We start from the raw sequence: 12,050 nt of genomic DNA on the forward strand, positions 1-12,050 counted from the left end.
GCAGCTCATCATAGAAGTGGCATGTTTGGGGCTCTGACCCAGAGCGGCTGTTCGCCTCTCTGGTTTTCTGATAGGCTTGCCTCAGCTCCTTCAGTTTCACGCGGCACTGCTTCGGGTCCCTGTTATGGCCTCTGTCCTTCATGCCCTGGGAGATTTTCACAAAGGTTTTGGCATTTCGAAAACTGGAATGGAGTTCTTATAGCACGGATTCCTCTCCCCAAACAGCGATCAGATCCCGTACCTCCCATTCGGTCCATGCTGGAGCTCTTTTGCGATTCTGGGACTCCATCATGGTCACCTGTGCTGATGAGCTCTGCATGGTCACCTGCAGCTTGCCATGCTGGCCAAACAGGAAATGAGATTCAAAAGTTTGCGGTTCTTTTCCTGTCTACCTGGCCAGTGCATCTGAGTTGAGAGTGCTGTCCAGAGCGGTCAGAATGGAGCACTCTGGGATAGCTCCCGGAGGCCAATACCATCGAATTGTGTCCACAGTACCCCAAATTCGAGCTGGGAACGTCGATTTAAGCGCTAATCCACTTGTCAGGGGTGGAGTAAGGAAATCGATTTTAAGAGCCCTTTAAGTCGAAATAAAGGGCTTCACTGTGTGGACGGGTGCAGGTTTAAATCGATTTAACGTTGCTAAATTCGACCTAAAGTCCTAGTGTAGACCAGGGCTTAGAGACTAACCAATTTATTTGAGCATAAGCTTTCGTGAGCTACAGCTCACTTCATTGGATGCATAAAGTACAGTGAGGAGATTTTATATACACACAGACCATGAAAAAATATACATTGTAAGGAGAGTGATCACTTAAGATGAGCTATTACCAGCAGGAGAGTGGGGTAGGGGGAGAGAAAACTGTTTGAAGTGATAATCAAGGTGGGCCATTTCCAGCACATTTCCAGGAGTTAACAAGAACGTCTGAGGAACGGGGGTGTTGGGGGGTGCGGTGGGGGGGAATAAACAAGGGGAAATAGTTTCACTTAGTATAATGACTCAACCACTCCCAGTCTCTACTAAAGCCTAAGTTAATTGTATCCAATTTGCAAATTAATTCCAATTCAGCAGTCTCTCGTTGGAGTCTGTTTTCGAAGTTTTTTTGTTGAAGGATAGTCACTTTGAGATCAGAAATCGAGTGACTAGAGAGATTGAAGTGTTCTCCGACTGGTTCCCTATGATCTTCAGGCCACAGGGCTACATAGTCATAGATAATCTGTTGGAAAACGACAAAGCATGGTATAATGGGTTATTATTGTGTAAATTTGGGGCTAATACTGGACAAAGGCCCCAAGAATCAACTGCAGCCACCTTTTCAGTTTGGAACCTCACGTTTAGCCAAAAAGCAGCAGGAATTTTGGCTGCAAGCTGATCGCATGGTGGCCTGCATTCGCCATGTCACAGTACTGTCTTTGGACATTTGTGGTATTTTATAGGGGCAGCATTGGCTTGTGCTGCTCCACCACACCCTGCTAGTAATGCCGTCATGTTGCCCAGACTGCTTTATTTGAGAGGTTTCTCTGCTGATATCGTAGAGAACCTCCATATCTGAAGGTCGTTCCACTACTGCAACCCATGGACATGCTCAGTTCAGCGGGCAATGCATGCTTACGGGCAGTGGAAGGGAAAGTTGATAGCAGAAAAAGAAGATCTCACATGGATGATGTGGTATTCTGGGTGGATCAAAAGGACTGTTCATCCAAAGATTAGCAGAGGATCATACCGAAGGGCCACCATGGTTGCAAACTTCCAGTAACGAAGCTGCCATATAACAAGAAAATAAAGCAGACAAGAAAAAAAGCTGTTAAAAATATAAGCTTTTGCTTTAGTGCTACAGCCTCCAGTTCCTTCCTCTCAACTCATTCAGGCCACCCAAAGTGTCTGCTCCAGGTACCGTCCCCCACCCTCAGGACAGGCACCAGCCACAAAATGCAAAGAGCCAGGTTGAGGGACCATCTTGACAGAGTGACTCTTCTCAGGAGCGGGGTTAGTTCTGGGGTTTGTTGGTGCTAAGGAGGCACAGCTAGAGTGAAGGAGAGGCTTATGCAGTTTGATCTGCACGTGCTGTGCTTTGTGCTCATCCTGATCAATTCTGGTACTAGTTTCACAGCTGTGGGCCATGTGCCATGATGGAATAAGTGGGCCCAGAAAGCCAGATGTTAGTTAACATGACCCTGTCACTGTAGAACACTAAACAGTCAAACATGGTTTGAGGTTTTGGGTACAAAGATCTCAGCCTGCTCAGTTCAATGGCAACAGCTACCATTACAAAACTAAAACTTTATAACCTTTTGTTAGAGAGAAAGAGAACAGTTAATGCTTTACATTTTTAATTGCTTTAAGTGAGGTTTTAGTTTAACAATACCCCTTAAAAGTTCATTCGCTTTAGCTGTCGAGAGTTTTTAAATAAGGAATCACAGACTTGTCATTCATTTAGATCAGTGGCTCTCAACTTTTCCAGACTACTGTACCCCCAAGTTTCACCTTACTTAAAAACTACTTGCTTCCAAAATCAGACATAAACAATGAAGCTGATGTCTGGTGCAAACTCTTCCTTGCTACCTCACTACTAGAGAAACACAGGCTCCACGCTCGGTCTGACCAGCATCTATGAAACCTGGCAAACTTGTGCTAGCTTTAGGGTGTTTAAGGCATTGATTTTAGCAGCCTTGCTGGTTCCAGGCTTATAGCAGTGTTGCAAAAGATGCAGTCTGGGCCAGCTAAGCTGGGCACTTATTAAACGTAAGGAAAAAAAAGAAGAAAAAAAAATGAAAGAAGAGAGGGAGCGACAGCACGATTCCACAGCTCACATTTCAGGTGTTGTTCAGGATTTAGCCAAAGCCAGTGGAAGTAGCGCTGTCATTGGTTTTCACTCTCTGGCCCAAACTGGTCAGGATGCCTTTCAGGATCAGGACAATAAAGAACCAATGGTATCATGGTAGATTTTAGGGACCCAGGAGAAGTGGGGGTGGCAACCATGATGGTAACACTCGCTCCTTCCAGTCCACCCATCTCTACCCCAGCTTCATGATTCCCCCCAAAGTCTCGTAAGGACTCCAAAGAAGAGGGTGATGGATGGAATAGTCCATCCCCTCATTATTTTGTTGACCACTTACACCTAACTTCTGACACCCTGATTTTGGTCCACTGATTTCTGATTCCATTCGCCTTTGCTCACTACTTATGATCTTAACACAGTCGTTGGGTGGCGTCAGTAGACCTTTTCATCTGGACAAATTCAGTCCGTCTAACTGTTTGCTGACTTTTAGAAGCAATTTTTTGTAACATTGGCTGGGTTGAACTTTTGTTACTTGGGGCAACTGAGAGAGCAAGCCTCTGCACAACAGCTCTGTCTCCTGCACACAAGTTTTACTGACGAGCGTAAGATGTCCATTTTCCATGCAGCGTAGCTGTGGGTGGGGGAGGTCGTGGCCACAAAGGAAAGCGAAAGCGGCTGTGGAAATCCCTCTGAAATCCGTAAGAAAACTGGGACTTCCCCACAGAGACTCAAGGATTGCTGAGACAATTCTGTGTCTCCTTGAGACTGGAGAGCACCAGGGTCATGTCTGACAATAAAGGGTACAGGTCACACAGCTGTATCTTGAGGCTGCCTATGTCCTACAAACAAATGACTGGAGAATTTCCTCATATACAGCGAGATTGTTTTTTGGCTCAGGTTTCTAATCTAGAGCTCAGAATTACAATGCTAGTTTTGTAGAAGCATGTATATACTGTAGTTTGGGGTCTACAACCTTTGGCAAGTGGCCCAGCAGGGTAATCAGCTGGCGGGCCGGGAGACATTTCGTTTATGTTGACCGTCCACAGCCACGGCCTCCCGCAGCTCCCAGTGGCTGCAGCTCCCCATTCCTGACCACTGGGAGCTACGGGGTGGGGTGGGGGAAGAGAGTGTGCCTGCAGACGGTCAACGTAAACAAAATGTCTCGTGGCCCGCCAGCAGATTACCCTGATGAGCCACGTGCCAAGGCTGCCACCCCCTGCTGTGGTTAATGCTTCTTCATCATTTTAGCTTCCTGCTCTGCTGTATAATACATTTTTGCAGGAGCTGTTTGTCATTTTGAAACCTGTAAGAGGAAGGGAGAATCTGTGCACCAAAACAAGACATCCAAATGTATTAAATTAGCTAACTAATTACAGTAAAGACAATGTTTGCCATTTGGCTGCCCTTCGAATGACTCCAGTTTCTGCACAGTGGTAAAACAAGAGAATGCCTTTGGAGCACCAGTTGTCCACTGGAACACGTGGTAATAATGAAAATCACACTATTATAAATAAAGTGGATGCACCTTGTTATTTACACAGGTTGTTAATGGAACCACGTTGTCACCTGATGTACTGAGAAAGTCATTATTCAGAATGTAAATATACAGATTTCTTAACCTCAGTGCAGTTGTTAATCTATGGCAGATGACCAGAAAACAGACCTCACTCACTTCCACGATACTGCTTCCACCTCTGGGATGGTCTCTGCCACCAGAGCTGTGTTCTCTTCCAGACAGAGGGGCAGACCCTTAGTGGATATGGATTGTCCTTGCTCCATTGACAACAATACATCTCCAACAATTTACAGCAGTTGAGGATCTACCCCAGACTACCTTACAGACCTGTGCAGTTCAGAATGCTAAACTGATGGGCCATAAAAGGCCCTTCCATGTGTTTTTGCTGTGCAGTTCATGAGTTCTAAGTCCATGCTCATGAAGAAGATGCTAAATGAAAGTAGTGAATTTACCTTGGACAGGGATAGATTATGGCTAAAGGATGCCTAGTTCTACCTACAAACTTTGGCATATCTTTGCCAGACTCTCCCTTTCAGTCTGGTCCCCTAACACCGGAGCAGTTCTTAGTCATTCAGAGCAGGTGGAGGACATGAGCTTCAAAAGGCAAACTTGCATCAGGAGTGAAGGGGCCATCTTCTAAGAACAGCCCTTTGATCTGTTATTTTAATGCGGATCTAAGAAACAAACCTTTTGAAGGAATCAATATTGAAATAGTTGCAGTGATGCAAGACCCATTTTAGAACATGAGTCATGTTTTTATCACGTGGGCCTCAGTTATTAAGTTCCCAGGTGGCATACTTTAGAAATGCTTCACGCTCATCAATCAATGTTTGAACAAACACCATCATGACGTAGCTGCGGACCTGATCCAAAGGCAGTGGAAAGGCTCACGGTGACTTCAGTGGGATATTGATCATGGCCTAATTATGTACTCTTGTTTCACAGATGGTGAGATTCAAAAAGGGACATGAGGGCCTAATTACTCAGCACCTGCAGCTCCCACTGACTTCAGGTGGAAGTTTTGGGTACTCAGCACCTCTGAAAAAATCACACTTTAAGCAACTTTCCAAGGTGCATTTTGAAAGTTGATCCGGAATAAACACGTCATGGAAATAAAGAAAATGACGGTGACATACTTACAAGCCAAATTCTGCCCTTGGATTAATGTGTGTAGTTTCCATTAACTTCAAAGGAAGTCCTGGGCACATTTCTGAAGGCAGATTTCGGCCTTTCAAATCCCTGTAGCTATAATACTGCTGTATTAGCTGAACACTCACTGAGGAATCACCTTTAATTTTATTCACATGTTGTGCTTCTTCCATCAAGTGACAGTAATATTTCTTTTAAAAGAAGACAGCACAATAGAGCTTGGCTGGGCATTTTCCATTCTATGCTCCCCAGTCTTGGCAAGAAGCTATCTGATTTTACGTGTTCTGTGATTTTTAGCTGTATTAGCTGAAACTGGTGCGACCCAAAGTTTAGTTTGAACTAATTTTAACAAAAGGCAAAGAGTACGAGATTGTGCTGCAATGGGGGTGGGGGGAGGGGAGTAAGAGCATTCTAGGCAATTATAAATAAAAACCATCTCAGTTTGCCCTTTTCCTACCCAGAAAAAGAGAAGCCCACCCACCCACTCACCCACCCACACAAAGAAGTCTTGTTCAAAGACCCTATTCACTTCTGAATACAAATTGTCTTGTGGGAAGTGGAAATGAACTAGTACCAAGAGGATGAAGGCAGGGGATTTCTGGGGCCGGGCAGCAGGGGAGAAAGAGAGAGAAGCAGAGTGCAAGTGAGCCCTTGTCTACACTACCACTTACTTCAGTATAACTTATGTCACTTGGGGGTGTGAATAATCATTGGTGTGGACAGCCCTATGTTGGCAGGAGAGCTTCTCCTGCCAATGTAGTTACTACCTCTCACAGAGGTGGAGTTATGATGCTGACGGGAGAGCTCTTTCCCATGGCATAGAGCATTTTCCTCAGACGTGCTATAGACAAGGCCCTACTGTAGACTAGCCCAGAGTTTGAAGCTGAAAGTCAGAGGTGTAAGTAAGTGCCAAGAGTACTAGGCAGCAGATGCAAAAGCATATTCAGAATTAAAACCTAGACTAGAAGTTAAAGGTTCTTAAGATTTTGTTCAGCAGAACCTGAAGAATGACAACTCAGTAATTAAGGGTAACTTTGTTTCTCACTAAGGTCAGAGAAAGGCATCTCCATACTTTAAGAGAATTATTTAGGACATTTAAGGGTACTTCTGTTCCTGCAGAATCAAGGACCAAATCATGAGGAGGAAAGCCATCTTTTGAGAACCCAAATCAGTAGAAGATGAACCAAACCAAGCCAGACTTAAGTGGAGGCTCCTGTTCTGTACGTCCAACCAGTGTCTTGCCTTGTACCTGGAACTAGAGACTTAATATTAAAAGCCTAGGTGAAGTAATAGCTAGGACTTTCTATCATCATATCCATCTAAGAAGCCTTTAAAATACAAAAACTAATCTGAAAGCTCCTGTAGCCTACAAGAGAAAAGAAGAACAAACAGTTCAGTAACTTAAAAGTTTAACAACTTACTTAAATAAGGCATTGAAACATTTGTCTAGGTTGACCCTTTTTGTGTCTGCAGCTGACAATGAACACTGCTAACTGAATGGAAAAGGAGACCTGTCATCTGCCTTTCAGTACAACCTAATATGAATACAGAATTGCAGGGTGTTCTGTTGTGACCTGCTTTTAACAGCTAGCAAAAAAGTATAATTTAGTTTATTACATGGGTGGAAACCTGAGTCCTCAGTCTTAAGCTTTACTGAATGTTAATTCGTTTGGACTTTGTCCTGTTGGAAGTAATGAGCCTTTTGATAACACTAGTCAAAATTTTAATACTTTGTTTAATGTGGGTTCCAAGTGACTAATAGTTCCATAAAAGGAAACATAGGGCACTGGGCAACTCCTCCTGGATAACAGTATTGTAATTCTGGCAGTAGCCACATCCAGCTATCCTCTGCCAATGAGGGGTTCCAGCAATTAATGGAAGTGGTGGAGATATGAAGGTAAATGGAAAGAGAATAGGAGGTTTGAGGGAACCACATATACACAAAAATCCTCCCTGTCTCATAACACAAGAGCAAGGGTTCAGTTGAAGTTAAAATGTAGGAAATTAAAAGTCAAGAAGAGGAAATACTTCTTCACACATGTAATTAGACTGTGGACTTCACTGAGGCCAAGAACATAACGAGGTTCAGAAAGGGATTAGCCATTTATATCGATATCAAGAATATCCAGAGTTATAATCAATGCGAACAAAAATGTTGCTGAAGCAATATTAAACTTGTGTTTGAGAGTTTAAGCCCTTCTCCAAGTATTAGATCCCAGGATGAGACCTAATATGGGGTGTGGGGGACGGGGAGGGAGGAGGAGAGGAGATGATTGTTTCACGTCTGCGTACTGGGGGCCTCTTACACCTTCTTGTCCTCTGAAGCATCTGGGGCCAGCCACTGCCAGAGACAAGATACTGGCCTAGATGGACCTTGGATCTGAGCCAGTCTTGCAATTCCTATGATCATCTGCACCCATTTAGCCCCGGTGATGATATACTTTAATTTCTAATGCTGAGGTGCAATTCTTACCACATATAAAATGGTAAATCTAGGGCAGGGGGAAGGAAGAGTTTTTGGATGGAAACTAGCATACCTAAGTCAGCCGGCACATAGAGCCAGGGCCTGCCAATATAAAACTAACTAAATAATAAAATCATAAATGATCAGATCCTTGGATTGAGAGGAATAGGTAAGGATTTCTTCTAACTGGGAAAATGAAACTAGCACAGACTTGCTTCTCTACGGGGAAGAAAACCAGGCTGTTGAAAGATAGATGGGGTTTTCTGATGTGGGAATTCCCGCCTACAGACTTATAGACTAAGTGAAAATGCCCTACAAATAGCAGTCCAGAAGCTCCCTCTGAACCCCACACCACATCTACTTGCCTCCAAGTGAGCAGCAAGTGGAAGAGGAGCAGCAGCAGCTGAACATGAAGTCTCTTATTCGTCTCTCACTCCTGCTTCTTCTGGCTGCAGTTCTGGTGCAAGGTACAGTAGCATTTCCCTTGGCACAGCTTGATCTTTACATTATTCCTGCAAACTTTCATTGCTCTTCACTCCTCTTTCCTGTAATGTCTTAAAACTATCAACTATCTCAAACCCTTAGCACAAAACCCCTTGTTAAACGCTTTGCAGTCTCTTACAAGTGTTATGTTAGAGATCAAACCTGCTAACAGCTGCTCAGACACAATATCAGGAAATACTTAAGGCAGTAAATAAGAGGCAGCTGTTGGCTTTTTGTAATTGGCAATGCAAAACAAGCTACAAACAGGAAAAAATTCACTCGTTTTGTACAATCTTATTTTGTTACTTAAAGTGGTTTCTCCCCTCCCCTTCTGGAAACTGGTCTCTCCCAGCAGAAAAGGTCTGATTTGTCAAGCAAAGTGTAAATTAATGCTCAGCTTATGGTAATATAGATGCTCTTCACTACAGAGATATAATTTTATTATCCATGATCACGGAAAGGGAAAGTATAGGATTAACACCACCAGCTCCATGCAGGTGCTGTTGTGCAAATGTCTCCGACGCCGCCACGATCATGCCGAACTTTCATTTATTGAGGCAGTGGTTGAAATGTTATTTGGAACCACCTCTGCTAGAAATGAAAGGGTCAAATACTGCTTAACAAGTGATTCTGGCTCAGCTTCTCAAAGGTATTTAGGTTCCTAACTTCCACTGATTTCAATTATTTGATTTCCTGAATACATTTGAAGAACCGGCTCTCTCCGCCCTGATCTGTCAGAAGACAATTCAGACACAGGCAATAAGCCCCCCTTCCCCGAAAATCTATTATTTTATTTCACCTCTCACATCTGCTAAACTTACACTGACTTTGGTGGAGTTACACCAGCGTAACAGAAAGGAGAATTTGTCCCAGTAGTTTTATCATAATAAACAATGCTGTGCTCAAATGTATTTATATGTCCGTATTCTTTATGTCATCGTAGGAATGCCAACCTCCAGCAGAGGACGCTGTCTTTGTGTGACAGCTGGTGCACCTGCAATCCACCCAAAACATATCGCAAAGGTTGAAATATATGGGCAAAGCAGCAGCTGTCAGCAAGTTGAAGTGATGTAAGTGCACAATTAATACTGTGCAGCGCACAGTATTTTAGTATTTATTCGGTCACGTCCCATTTCATGCTAAGTCATCTTTTCTCCTGACAGCATCACACTGAAAGGGAGCGGGCAAAGAAAGTGTCTGAACAGCACATCCAAGCTAGCATCACGCATGATACAGGTAAGTCATAAGGATGCCTCCTCTGCCCTGGCTTTTTCTAGAATGCTCCACTTTGAGGTTTTTCGATGCAAGTTGTAGGGAATGCAACTTTGGGATTTGAGGAAATATTTTACTTTAGTCTGTACTAAACTCTTTATAACTCCAACATTAGACATTTGAAAGACAAGTCTCAGAACCTGTTATCAGTCTACTACATATCTTTAGCAGCTGCGTTTCCTGGATCTCAAAACCCTTGGATTGACAGCACTGACATTCTGATATTGGGAGATACTGTTGGATGAGAGGATCCCCTTTCAGCACAGTGAAAACACTGGGTTTAAACCCCTTTTTCTTAAATCATGGAGTCATCATTGTGTGGCTTTGTTTCTGGGTCTTTAAATCAAATATATCAAGATGCTCATTCTGAAGGGGAATTGTGGTACATGCCTGGTCAAGATCTTATGAGCCCTTAATTTTAAAAAAGCCTAGCTTACATGCATTGTATTTACATATTAGACGCAATGAGGAAGTGGATTCTCTGCCTGCATGAAGTATTATCATTGACATGAGAGGCAGCAAGATCAGGGCCTAGAGTTTAATTTGTCACCCCTTAGTAGAGACCCATAATATTGGTGTAGAACAAATGCACAATGTAACCCTTTACAAAATGCACTGAAATGATTTCCATTATGCTCAGAAGCATAGAAGAAGAAAAAATATTGATGGATAAGTGACTCCAGTAGGAAACTAATCCTTTGGGAGATGGTGAAGCCCAAGTATAGGAATACAGTACGGGGTAGTGGAATAAGCTTGTTTAAATAATAATTGCATGCCCTAAACTAGAGCACATGCAGAAACACAGTGATGGCTCTTTCCAAAGGTCACCTTACCAAACAGCTGTTCAGAAACAAACTGTCAGGTGCACTGAAGTTAATTCCAATAGGAAGTTGACCTGATAGCCGAGAATTGTTAAATGAATAGATGGACTGTGCATAGCTCAACTCTAATTTAACTTTATAGAAGAGCCAGGCCTGTGGAAACATACATGGTTACTAGGTTAACCATTTAACAGACTCCTGTAATGGAGTCCGAATAGCAGATATGAGGCTTTCAGTCCTGGGCGCTTGAAAGTTTTCTGACTGGGAAGGGAAATCTGATCATGAATGTGGCCCACGTGTAGTTGTGTGTGTTTCTGGTTTGGCATTGCCTGCCTGCCTGCTGCTTGCTCTTGTGAGCATTTGTGGGTTTTGTGGTGCATCATGCTTCCAGTTCACTGACGCAAAGTTTTCAAGTGAAGCAGTGTCTTCTGTTGGTTACAGTGGGGTCCTGAGAATCAAGACTGTTGGGTTCTATTCCCAGTGCTGCTACCTAGTGACTGTAAACCATATTCTGACACATTTACACCCAGCAAGTATTACGCTAATCCAGAAGTAGTCCCATTGACTTCAATAGAATAAGGTGCTATTCAGCATAAGTAAGGGTACCAGAATCTGGTCCTGTGTGACATAGTATAAGGTGCTCAACCTCTATGACTCAGTTTCCTCACCTGTAAAGTGGGGGCATGGATACTTTCCTACCTTTGTAATGCACTTTGCTATCATGGCGATGCAATAATGGAACATAGTTTCCACTGCACTTGAAGGAGGCCAGACCAGAGAACTGACAGTATTTTTCCCCTTTCCAGAAATTCTTGAAGAGAAATAACTAACAGCAGAAACCAGAAAGGAAGACTGTGCAAAACTACTAGTGGACATGACTGCTCATGCCATTTACCTGCTCACATCTGAAGCGAGCACCCAGCAAGCCTGACTGTTCACTGGAGTGCTATTCCATAGGTTCTAGCCATGCAAGAACATCATGATGTGTGATCAGCCCCACAGAAGATAAAATATCTGCATCTGTTTTTCTGTGTGTCAACATCTGTCAGCATTCTTCACACTGGGTTATTTCAACTGCTGTTGTTAGCCTTGTCAGGCCTTTTGGTATCAGGGACTTGACCTCAGCCAAAGAGGATTTGCTAGGACATGAAAAAAAAGTTGGTCCTCTCTGATATGCTTAAATATGCATTTACTTTAGAGATGCTGTAGAACCCTATCCCAAAGAAACCAGCTGAGTCTTTTGGGTAAATCATTCATATTCTATGAATATTCAGGAAGAGCATTCTGCTTTTTAAAAAGTATGCAAGGGAAACCCACATTTAGATAAAAATATGCTTGATACAAACTAACAAAAGCCAGGAAACTCCAGATCAGAGTTTTAACCCTAGCTTTAACTCAAAGTGCTGGTTTGTTTGTTTCACAAGGGAGTTTAAGAGGGATTGTCACCCTCCGTTTTCAGATTTTTATCCTCTATCAGTTTGTATCATACTGATTGTAACATTGAGACATAATTTGTCATGAATAGTAAGTATCGATGTACAATCATTTCAAAAGACATACTTTGAAAT

The 12,050-nt window shown here is 43.1% G+C and overlaps 1 protein-coding gene across 1 annotated transcript; it reads left to right on the forward strand.

Moving 5' to 3' along the window:
* The first annotated feature begins 8,315 nt into the window (after positions 1-8,315).
* Positions 8,316-11,784, forward strand: LOC140909930 (C-X-C motif chemokine 11-like). The gene is made up of 4 exons (XM_073340023.1): positions 8,316-8,373; positions 9,333-9,459; positions 9,553-9,625; positions 11,289-11,784. Exons 1-4 carry the CDS (start codon positions 8,316-8,318, stop codon positions 11,310-11,312), a joined length of 282 nt encoding a protein of 93 aa, XP_073196124.1. The 3' UTR covers positions 11,313-11,784.
* Positions 11,785-12,050: the final 266 nt, after the last annotated feature.

This window comes from Lepidochelys kempii, chromosome 4, assembly GCF_965140265.1.
Source record: "Lepidochelys kempii isolate rLepKem1 chromosome 4, rLepKem1.hap2, whole genome shotgun sequence".
NCBI classification, from domain to species: Eukaryota; Metazoa; Chordata; order Testudines; family Cheloniidae; genus Lepidochelys; species Lepidochelys kempii.